This window comes from Ambystoma mexicanum, chromosome 2q (genome assembly GCF_040938575.1).
Source record: "Ambystoma mexicanum isolate Mex_15411 chromosome 2q, UKY_AmexF1_1, whole genome shotgun sequence".
Classification (NCBI taxonomy): Eukaryota; Metazoa; Chordata; class Amphibia; order Caudata; family Ambystomatidae; genus Ambystoma; species Ambystoma mexicanum.
Window position 1 is genome coordinate 96,158,889 of NC_090924.1, and position 12,591 is coordinate 96,171,479.

A 12,591-nucleotide genomic window follows, 5' to 3' on the forward strand; every position below is an offset into this window, starting at 1 on the left:
ATCGAAGCTAGAAGCAAGAGAAGAATTGCACAGCAATGTTTCCTGTGCCGAGTTATCTCAGCAAATCCATCCGCTGTTAAGAAAGAATGGTGTGCCTTGAGACCCTTCAGCTTACAAACAGAATTGTTCAAACTTTCTTTCCATAAGGAGTTCAGTTTTTTTGTTTGTAAGTTTATTTTGTTTTGAGAAACAGCCTTGGAGATTTCCTGTCCTTTCATGGACTGTTAATGACCTTGATTTTTATATTTTTAAACTGCTTTTGTTCATTTCTCTCCATTGTCCATCGTTGTGTTTTTAGTCAAACCTATGATATAATTAGCTAATACATGTTCAATCATTCGTATGAAGTTTCTGAGCACCTTACATTCGTTATTAGATTATGTATTCGTTTCATTTAGTTGCTTTAATAGTGATTGTTCCTTCCTTGCAACCCTAGCATTATATTCAGGTAACCTTTGGAGGTAGACCAATTGTTCCGGAAGCTTTGTCTTTGTATTGATCGAAGTCTTGAGCAGTTCACCCCCCATTTTGCCGTCTGCTTAATATATTTCCAGTTGTATACTCTTAATTGAGATGCATGTAGTTCAGTGAATCAACTATAGGCTAATCACTGTCTCTGTTTGTATCATTACTACAGTTTCAGGGAAACGCAGCTCTCTTTGAAGCTGTGGAGATGCAGGACCTGGATCGGGTGCAGGAGCTGCTGAGACAGTACAGCGCGGAAGAGCTGGACCTCAACACCCCCAATAGCGAGGGCCTTCTACCACTCGACATTGCCATCATGACGAATAATGCACCCATTGCCAGGACACTCCTGCAGTCCGGTGCCAAGGAAAGTCCACACTGTGAGTGTAGCATGACATTGACATCCAGCAGCACTACCCTCTCACCATATAATTAACTCATTGTGATGGGAATGCTTTGTGTTTCTTAAAACAATTAAATATCTGTTTGCTTGCTTACATTTGTTGAAAAATTGTAATTGTATGTGAAAAGATGCATTGCACTGTAGAACGGAAATCGAATCTCTCTAACTAAAAGTCCATTTTCGGCAGTCATATTGTTAATGTTTTTTTTTTATATGTAGTAATTCAATGAGTACCACCATTTCAGCTAGACGAGTGGGTGCCCCTCTTCACAAAGTCGAAATTCCAGCAAGCTGGATAGTATCTTTCGTCCTTTGAGTACCACTGAATTATATAATAATAACAGCCAATAAAACCCCTGAAATATGCACGTGTTGTTTTCATTGAACATTGTGTGGATTATAAGGACCAGTGTATCTCATAACATAGTTCTTATAGTCTGCATATTGTTCAGAACACTACATTCCACGGTTACCTGCAACATAAGCCAACACGCAGCCAACTATCTACAATAATCGATACATGAAATAAATCCATCTGCGTGGTTTCTGGGAATTGGATGTAGTTATAACAGGTATATTTATTTTGAATTAATCTGAACCTCTGGCATTCCGTGGGGGCACCCCTCCAGACCATGGTTCTTCACCTGGCAATCCATTATAGAAAGGGGAAAGACCATACGCACATCAGGCTTGGTCCCATCCCCAAAAGGGCAGTCCAGTTCAAACTGCCAGGACACATCCCTCCTGCAGGAGACCACAAGCAACCTCCTAATATGTGTTGGCCTCATTGGGCAGCATCAATGAGATGTTGCTTCGGTCTATAGGCCGAGCAGGCACGTGAAGCACATCTGGTATACCCAACCGACTCGGGATGACTAAAGCAAAAAACAAGGTGATGACTAGAAGGTTTTGATTTGATTTGGACCTCTGGCATTGCTTTGGAAAGCCCTCCAGACCACAGTTATTCACCTGAAATGCCATTACATAAAGGGGAAAGACCATATGCAAATCAGGGTTGGTTCCAGCACCAAAGGGGCAGTACAGTTCACACTGCTAGGTCACATCCGTCCTGCACGGGAACACAAGCAGACATGTTTCAGCCTTATAGGGTGTCATTGTGAGGTGTAGTTTGGGTCTCTAGGCACAGCAGGCACGGGACCCACGACTGGGCCTACCTGTCTCACTCGGGGTGACTAAAGCAACCAAAAGATGTGATGGGTGGAGGGTTTTGAATTAATCTTAACCTCTGGCATTGCTCTGGGCAACCCTCCAGACCATCATTCTTCACCTGCCAAGCCATTACAGAAAGCGGAAAGACCATATGCAATTCAGGCTTGGTTCCATCCCCAAAGGGAAAATCCAGCCCGAATTGCTAGGTCGCATCCCTCCTGCACGAGACCACAAGCACCCCAGCTACGTTTTTTTGGCCTCATTGGGCATTGTAAGTGGCTGGCAGGTGAAAGAGCAACGGTGTGGATGGTTGACCAGAGCACTGCTAGATGTTAAGATTAATTCTGAACCTTCCAGCCATCAACCCCATTCGTTTACTTTTGTCCCCCCTACAGGACTTTCTAGAGAAGTTTGAAGTTGATTCTGTCCTAATGAGCATTGAAAAAAACATGCATCAGCAAAGTGAATGGTTTTTGTTTTTGCTATACTGAAATGCTTTGATGGGAAAAGGGTACTTCCAAGTACTGGTAAGGGAGACAGGGTAAATGACCTGCATTGCAGAAGGAACATTAACATATTAGAGGAGTGCAGCATGTAAAGATATTGTTTTGAGTTAAATTATAGGGTCTCATTATTGTGGCGTAACTGATATAATGTCCCCTGCTCATACAGTCCCACCTCAGAATTCTGTCAATAAACAGGGACTTGTACACTAACACGAATGTATTCAAAGGACGTAAAATCCAAACAAGTCTACTCTCCGTCTGTATGCTAGGGAAGTCACCACAGTGCTCAATACTCATAAACAATTGGTCAGCAAAGCGAAATGTTACCTGACTGCATGAATATCACTATGTTTGTCAAACAAGCATTCCTTTCCATAGCCAATGTATTAATGTATATAGTTAGCTATAAATAATACTAGAGATTCGAAATACACATATTTTGCTTGGCAATACATTTCTCACAAAATCTTTTTTTTTTCACTTTATTTACTTAGTTGGCACATACAGGTACAGCAGAGGAGAAGACATCGTTTCTGCATTGACGGTGTACACTAATAGTATTGGCGTCCATACATTCAACAGACACATCTATATTGTTCTTGGCAACTATGCATACAATAAACACATATGGGTAGGGTAAATGCAAACAAGAGCGCTACTGCGCTACTGGGGGATCGTATGTCAGTGTTTTCATTCGCTCATGTCTATACGGGCCAGGTAGGAGTGAAAGTCACTCCAGATATCTCGGGGGCTGGCCGTGGCTGGAAGGGTACGGGTATGGGTATACTGATCGTCGTTCTCTTGGGTCCAAGTCAGCGCTCTAAGCCATTCAGTCTCTCTAGGGGGAGTCTTGGTTTTCCACTTGAGGAGTATATCCCTTTTGGCTATCATGCATCCCACATTGACAAAGGCCCTGATATCTCAACTCAATGTGGAGGGCCACACACCAAATAGGTCTCCCAACTGGTGTTTCTCCAACTGGATGCCTGATACGCCGACACCACTTCTAAGATTCTAGTCCAAAAGGGTTCCAAATGTGGGCATCCCCAAAACATATGTAGGTGATCTGCTGCTGTGTCACCGCACCTGGGGGGACAGTAGTGCTCTGTGGGAAGCGGGGGGGGGGGCATCTTGGAGAGTCTGTCAGGGATGTAATAAAGACAGTGCAGAATTTAAAATTGCATACATTTAAACCAAAGGTTAAGGCAAACACTTCTGGTGTGAGTACACATGCGTGCCCATTGGTTGTCTGTAATTACCGTGGACAGTTCCTCGGACCATCAGGACCTTGCTTTCGGAGGAGGGAGGGCTATCTTGTCAAGTGGCATTTTGTATAGTGTATATGTGCCTGCTATCCGCTGAATTATCTATGTAAGCCATCTCACAAAATCTTTAGCTGCACAAAAGCAACTTCGGCTAATATGCAAGGTCACATTATCAAAAGCATCAACATACTGTTATTACCTTCCCCACTGACACCCAGCATTTACAATATCAGATCACTGTTAATACCATCAGTGTGGTGCAGGGGCTTCAGAACCTGTGTGTGTGATGTTCTCTGAACATGACTGTGTAACTTTCTATCTACACATGTGCACCATCAGTAAGGGTGAAGCCTGGTGTGCTGCTATACAGGACACCTTAATAAATAAGGTTCAAACTGTCGAGCGAACCATTTTTCAAAAACATGCTACTTTCTCACCACTGCCCAGTTGCTGGAATAACCCTCTGGCTGTCTTTATATTATTTAAATTCTCTAATGTTATGGCACAGGAGGTTGCAGCTAGCTGTGTGCAAAGGAGATTCCTGCCCAGCTGTCATTGTGAAGGAGTGTGTACCCACTCTGATTTCTGTGATCACCAAGTTTATGAATGTTTCCTTTAACTGCCGGCTGATAACTAATGTACCTTTCCCACTAAAGATTATCGATTGAGTAGCATACCTACAAATACAGCTTTACTTGTAGGAGTACAATTTACTTGGTCTCAGGCATTCAGGCTTTAGGGCTACACATGGGACAGAGATAGCCCTATTTGACCTCAAGTCTAACATGCTCCAGATTATGGGTGGGGTTGCTGTGCTTATGCTTTTGGATTTTCCTGCAGCGTTTATCTGGTAGAATATAACATATTGGTAGATAGACTGCACATTGTTCCCCTGAGGCCATGGCCTGGGTTCTCTCTTTTCTGTCTGAATGTACTGCAAGAGTGTTTAGCGAATCTGCAGCAGCCGCTCCTGTTAACTTGGTCTTTGGTGTACCTCAAGGGTCTTGCCTTCCCCCCACCTGATATAATGTTTTGACAAAACCTAATTATGATACTCTTGATGATTTTGGTGTGCTATATACTAACTAAACTGATGACATCCAGATTTATTCTGGATTTTACAAGGAATTATAAACAGGATTTGGACAATATTAACAAGATTTTGTAATACCGTCCAAACTAAGATGGCTTTCCATGGATTGTTGTTGAATAACTCCAAAATGGAGCTGCTTATTGTTGGCACCCAACAAGGAGTAGCAACATTCTCTGCTGACTTTATCGTGTTTACCATTGCAGGTTGTGTCATTCCAGTGGCAACAAAGTTTAAAATGTTGGGAGTTTATCGTGATGCCTCTCTTACGATGAAAACCTACACAAACAATGTTGTCCCAACCACCTCATATTTTTTTTAACTGTTGTGCCGTTTTCACCCTTTCCTGTCCAAGGAGAATTGTGCTTGCCTGGCCCATGCCATTGTTGGAGGAAAGATTGAGTACTGCGGAAGCATTCTGCACAGCACAACGCAAGGCAATACAACTAAGCTGTAGACACTACAAAATAGCATGGTTAGACTAGTGAACCAAATCAAATGTAGGGATCATGTTACAGAAGCTCATTGAACTCTACAGTGGTTGTCAGTGAAGGAGCATTTTGCCTTTAGAGTTCTTACTCTTTGCCATAAATGCCTGGATCAGAAAAGTCTGTCCTATCTGAAGTCTAGGCTGGCCTTTAAATCCTGTGCTCAGATATCACCCTCCAGAAACACCAATTTGTTGACCATGCCTCCAGTCAAACTTGAAAGAGCTGGTTGACTGGCCTTTGATTCAACGGCTCATGATCTCTGGAATAGGCTTCCATTAGAACTGAGAGAAATACAATACATTCCTCTCTTTAAGAAGGTAATTTAGACTCACTTCTTCAAATAAGTTGTTGCTGGATTTGCTAATACTACTTTCATGGCCTGTCCCTAACTCCTTCTGTCTGCCAGTTTCAGTTTCTGGTTTATGAATTTGCCTTCGGCTCTGGAGTGTTTCTCCAGCTGTTATTTATGTTTGTTTTTCCTGTCTCTTTTTTATATTCGCCTTACTGTCTATGGGTCCTTAGCATGTTACATATTAATAAGTAGATAAATACACATTTTCTGAAAATATGAGTGCACATTTGATCTACCTTTATTTATTAGGCTTCCTTTCTACTGGTTTTGTGTTGGAGATGTAATGTTCTCCGTTAATACCTACAATAATAAAAAACTCCCTTTCCCTTTCACATTATACATAGATCTGTCTGTGTATTTCAGGATAAAGGATTGCATGGGCTTTACACTTTGCATTATTTTCTGTTAATACAATGAATTCTCACAGCTGCTTTCTGTTATGCAAGTATCTATTTATTGACTAGTCTCTCACCTGTAGTAATTATAAACAAATCTCTATCAGGCAATAGGTTTTCATGATGACTTTATGGTCCGAATTACTGACCATGCTGGCAGAACACATAGATTCTATTTGAAATGGCACTTAATTTTTCTGAACAAAACTGCATTTAAATTTGACAAAGTGATGATAGATTTGCACCGACACACATTACAAAATGCTCTTGGTTTTGTTGAGCATGAAATCTCAGTAGTACTTTCAAATATAGAAAACAGTGACTTTTTGTCTTACATGGCCCCATTTAACTGCTAAAACAAGCACCCCCTTTTGCCCCATTAATCCCTATTCTTGTGATTTATCATGGGCAGAACTTCCAGGGAAATCTATATTTAAATGGGGATCAGAACTTACATTTTAAATGTGGCTTTGTATTTTTAGAAATCAGCCAGGGCCCTCTCAATTTCAGCAAGATCCTTTTTAGATGCTGTGGCCAGATTCGTCATCTCCTTCTGAATAGGGACATCCTTCTGGAGCCTCTATTGAAAACCACCCCTTTCAATTGGTGTCTTTTCTCCCCCAGTCAGCCATTGACTTCCAGCAATTCCAAACTAATGGTGATAATATCCTGTTAACCTGTGTGCAAGATATTTTAGCATCAAAATGCGTCCCCATATTATGTGACTAAATGGTGGGGGCCATTCCCTCTTTGTCTTGATTCTGTCCGGATGGGGTTACCACCATCGCCTTCAAGCTTGAAAAAGGTGGCAGTTACATTACTACTCATGTTATGGAGTGGCATTTCATTTATGTAATATAACTTTTGATTTGAATGTGTTAGTTTAATAAAATAAAGATCATTATTATCTACAAATCAATTAGAGATGCTACACAATTCTGTGAGATGTATATTTTTGGAGACATTAATTTTTGATGGTTTTCATAATTTTATAATTATAGGTTAACTACGAATCTGCTAAATGCATGTTTTTTCATCTACAATTCACAATTTGTCTCAGGTTCCAATAATCTTCTGCTTTCACATTATAGATGTTAATCCACAATATTTTTAGATTGAAATGCAACAAATGCACAGCTTGACAAGAAATGCATGTTAAATAAATTACACATTCATTGGTGGTAGATTATAAACTCCTTTTCATACTACTGTTAAATATGAGCTGGAACTACTCATAATTTCCAGTCGAACAAACATCTCGTGAGCATATCTCGGAAATCTAGTTTGAACAATATTAGGCAGGTTTTTTTACTGTGGACAAATCTGTGTCTCATAATCTGGGTTTTATGTCACATTTCTATCGTGGGGGTTTAGTACTCCAAGCAAAAACCCAAAGCTCCTGTAATCAACATAGTTTCAAGATGAACACAATACAGGATTATTCAAAGTAATGGAACTTCAAATGGTGTTTTCTTTCCCCATTTATCAATGCATTATTTCTCACTTGACATTTTTTATTTGACTTTACCATTGGAAAGAAAGAAGCACATTTTAAAATTACAGATGTATTTTCTCAGCACAGCGCATCAGACATATAGAAGCATGCAGAGAAATCAAGTTCTTTTTAAGCTTCAAAGTTGCAAAATCACAGTCCAGATACTTGCACCTCAGCACTTACATGTGGCAACGTTCTAATTTCTGCAGTGTAGTTCTCTGCATGTCAACCTAGTTTCTGCACACAACAGACTAAAAGGGCCTTAGAAATGATTCCAGTTTCTGGAGTTCTCTTTTACTTTGTTGAAAAATGTCTCTTGTTTGTGTAGGTGATTATTCGTATCTCGCAGATGCACCCTTTTTTATCATGGTAGCGAGGAAGGTGTGGAAATCTGACACAAAACAAACTGTTTTGAGTAATACCCCTCACTCGCTCTAAACAGAAGCAACCTCCATGTTTTCAATTTACCCAAGGGAATAGCACTTGAATCCACAATTCTCTGTAAGCATCCCTGCACTCTCCTACCCCAACTACCTCTCCGGTGCCTTTGAGTGCACACTATCTGTTGCATGTCACCTAACATATATCTTTAAAGAAATCCTAGGGTTTATCTATTGATGTGAAAGGACTACATACATGCTTAAACTAGCCAAAACTAGTGGTGGCTCTGAAGTTAGGAGTTAATGGGTAGCATAAAACAAAGACTAACGGCAGTGCAGATGCACCCTCTGCAAGCCAAAATAATGCATTCTCAATGTTCCAAAATAAACTGTGGAACCAAAACCAATGGTGGTGCTAAAATGGCATTGCAACAAATATTATTAGTGAAACTAAAGTGTCATATCAAAACTAATGGTGGTGCTAAAGTAGCACACATGAGCAATATGCAATGTTGGTTCTAAAGCATCTATATGTGGCTCTGGGGCACAACATATAAGCAAAAGCTAATTTTAAATTGAAAGCTTCAAATATCCAAAACTAATAATCCCACTAAAGCACCACCTGTGAAAAAAAATAAAGTGTAGCTAAAAGGACAGATTTGAGCCTACCATTACCCTATTGCAGTGTTGTCCATGAGCCAAATTAAATGTTTATCCTAATGAGTCGCTTATGAGCCACACCTAATATTAACACTAAAGTGCCACCCTGGCTACACCTAATAGCGGAGCTCAAGAGTGGCATATGAGCCAGAACCAATGGTGGTGCTATTGCATCACCTATGAGCCAGAAGTGATGGTGATACTAAAGGCCACTTATGCAGACGAAAATAATGGTGGTGATAATATGCACACTTTGAGGCAAAAATAATAACGGGTCTAAATCACCAGATGAGTCAATGTTAATGGTGGAGCTAAATCATCAACTTGATCCTAAAATAATAATGGTGCTAAACTACTACATATGTGCCTAAAATAATGATTGTGCTAAAGTCTTTCCTATGAACCAAAATTATTAGTTTTGCTTAATGTACATTTATCTGACAAAACTAACAGCACCACCTGAGCCAACACTAAGCAGAGAACTTTCTGACCCTGCAATGCCATCTTGCCTATAGAATCTACACCAATATTATTTCCTCATTATGTTGGGCTAAAGTGAGCACCTATGAGTCAAAACTGAAAATATGTTCTGCCCATGGTGTTGGTGTGTCTCTGACCCATTTAAGCAACACTGTGTGATGGAAATCATGTGCAACAACTGAACACTAGCACTAGGCTAGTTCTAGCTCACTCTTGCATTATGAGGACGTCTCAGGTCCATGAATTCAGCTGTCTACAGATCATGTGAGATTTCAAAAACTGACACTAGATTATGTTTGACGGCAGCATGGTGAAAGTTGGGGGAGGAAATAGGACCAGATCACCGGAAAGAGAAAGAGGTCCTGTACAGTGGCCAAGTAAGTTCAAAATCAAGCAGAGTACTGAACAGTGTCAAAATCAAATAAAGTTCAAGTGGGAGGATATAGGGAAGCTGAGGTCTGAATCCAAGGGAATGCTGGCAGAGCAAAGGGCAGCAGTCAAGACCCAAAAACAAAGACCATGATACACACAGAGGCACATTCACTTGTGGTCAAGGAAAGCATTTAAAAGCCTGTTCAAATACTATCCACATTGTAAAATGGGTGCCACAAGTGTCATGTCCAAGGCCGTCCAAAAATGAGGCCCAAATATCCACAAGATGGACGCTTTCCTTATCTGCGGTGTCTACTCAGAGGAGCAGTTCCGGCAGTCACAGGTGCTCAGACCATTGGCCCAACACTCGTGAATACAGCCTCTAGGGTGTGCAGCATTACAGGTGACATCCTGCATGAATGTGATGCTGGTTAGCTGAGGCAAATGAACAGCATAGAGCAGGGTGGCAGAAGAGGGTGCAGGGTTGCAATCTCCAGCACTTAGTCAACCCAAACCACAACCACCTGCAACGTGTCTACAACCACAAGTATCACGTCATGCCTATCAAATGGATGGTGAGACTGTTTTGTATTCATAGTATGACAATATTAGTTTCCTCCATTTGTCCGACGGAGGAGTCAGGGCTCTATCAGTTGATTACAGGTCACAGGGACGGGCATTATTTTTTCCTGTACCATCATTTGAATCAGACCTAACTTGACACTTAAAAATATTCTTTTCATTGTATATAGATATGCTGCTCTCTGTACTCAAAGCCTTGTTATTATATTATGGCAGGTTTTAAAGTATTCGATGCAATATCAAAACAGTAATTATTTGCAAGAAAGTAATTCTTAGTGTTAGTATGTCAATTGTGTGATTTTGTCAAAGGGTAATCGCATGTGAGAGCTAAGAACTTGTTGTTTACTAGAAAAAGTACATATAGGGTAAAGGTTAGGCTGAGAAATTCAAAATGGCGTTCTAGCTACAGGCAACATGTATGCTTGATGGAATCAGACTTTGGCCCTTTCGATGCATTTCAAAGTAATGAGATGCGAAGAAGAGATAGATGGTTCACTTCCACACAGGAGGATTCAGAGCGAAAGAGAATTTGTATATCAGGAAAGAGACACAGGAGGATTCAGAGCAAAAGTGAAATTGTATATCAGGAAAGAGACACAGGAGGATTCAGAGCCAAAGAGAAATTGTATATCAGAAAAGAGACACAGGAGGATTCAAAGCCAAAGAGAAATTGTATATCAGGAAAGAGACACAGGAGGATTCAGAGCCAAAGAGAAATTGTATATCAGAAAAGAGACACAGGAGGATTCAAAGCCAAAGAGAAATTGTATATCAGGAAAGAGACACAGGAGGATTCAAAGCGAAAGAGAAATAGTATATCAGGAAAGAGACACATGAGGATTCAGAGCCAAAGAGAAATTGCATATCAGGAAAGAGACACAGGAGGATTCAGAGCCAAAGAGGAATGGTACATCAGGAAAGATAGGGCAGGTGGTGAAGTGGAAGTGAAGCAGGTTTAAAATAGGCCAAAGTTCACAGTCTTCATAGTGATGCACTGATGTTTCCAGCACAGATACTTGCTATTATAGTTGGATAATTTTCTTCAGATGCATGCAACACATTCACATTCACAACTCTTTCCATAGTACATATGTCCGCAGACACATGGGCTGGATTGCAAATCAATCCTTATGACGGGTAACATATACCAGAATGTCTTTCCAGAGCACCTCTTTCCGAGTGAACAGATTGTGATCGCTGCCGTGCATCCTTGGGTGTATTCCCTGGCACTTAGTAGCCCAGATTGAAGGTGTTACATCTAGAGACTCATCACTTGGTGCAGAATCCGAAAGTCCATGCTTCTAAGGCTGATTGATCTTAAGCTCCTGATAGTCATGTGTGTACCATGAAAAATAAGGTGATGAGCTACCAGCGCCAGCCAGTGCATTGTGTACCACACTGTGGACAACACATCCAGGTCTAACCCTGCTCTGATCTTAGACAATTTTGTGTGTGAAATACAAAGTTTTCGGTCATTTCATTAATAACATGCACTGCACAACAAGGAGACAGGAAGAGAGGCAAGAGCTATAATTTGACTTGAGTTTGGCTACCCTTAACCTGTTTCCAAGACTTGCAGGGCACTGTAGGCCCACATGATTTAGAAAATCTGTGTTTGTTGACACTGACAATCAAATCTGCCAAGTAGCCCCATTCTATTTATGTTTGAACCCATTTTTACAAAGAGATTCTAATCATGAGTGATGCGTTCCCCACTCCTTATGAACGTATTCACCTGCATTGTGGATGAGATCTAAGGTGGTAGAAGAAATGATGATCAAGCTAGTGGGAAAGGGATTCTGTGATGATGCTGGATAGAGAATATTTTCCAGGCCAAGAGGTCTTCATTGTCCTTGCTTTAGCTGTTTGTTGACGTAATATTCATGTTTTGGCCAATCCTTGGGCTTGAGAAAGGTCTTGGAGTCCTGTGTCCTTTGAGGATAGTGCATGGGGTAGACTAACTCAATTGTATCTGGACTCTGGAGTGAGCATATTAAAATAATTTTCTTTTTTGTGTTCTGATTAATTGCAAGATTTTTAGGGATTTCCAGAAAATTATATGGTTATCCTAGGTGCAGAGTCTGGGTATGAAAACATTGACCCAGCGTGTCCTTTCCTTTTGAAGCGTGAGGCATTTACTGGAGACACACGCTGCTGCACTGAAGAGTCCTGACAGGTGCTTATGGATGTTCTTTCTTTTTTGGTTTATGGGTGTTAAAACAGCCCGGAACATCCCAGAATTACACAGAGGTTCTGGAGCAGATCAAACAGGACTCAATAACGGCAATAGACAAAGTGCAATGCAAAACCCAGCTTTATTGTCATCAACATAAAGCAGGGATAGCATACAAGCATAAACTGTCGTAGCTCTCAAAGTGCTTATCAAAAACAACAGCTCATAATCTCGATATTAGTCAGAACTGACATCATACTATAATCTTAGTTACTATCACCTACGGGGTATGGGGATTGGATAATAGCAGTG

The 12,591-nt window shown here is 40.8% G+C and overlaps 1 protein-coding gene across 8 annotated transcripts in view; it reads left to right on the plus strand.

Moving 5' to 3' along the window:
- The window catches only part of LOC138569187 (ankyrin repeat and fibronectin type-III domain-containing protein 1-like), a 2,784,778-nt gene that overhangs the window by 2,421,029 nt on the left and 351,158 nt on the right, over positions 1-12,591 (plus strand). For all 8 annotated transcript variants that reach the window (XR_011303172.1, XM_069646931.1, XM_069646929.1 and 5 more), the window contains one exon: positions 638-845. Coding sequence is in view for 7 of the 8 variants with exons in the window: in XM_069646931.1 (XP_069503032.1) it covers positions 638-845 (208 nt within the window). In the remaining variant the exon portion in view is untranslated. The remainder of the gene's footprint in view (positions 1-637; positions 846-12,591) is intronic.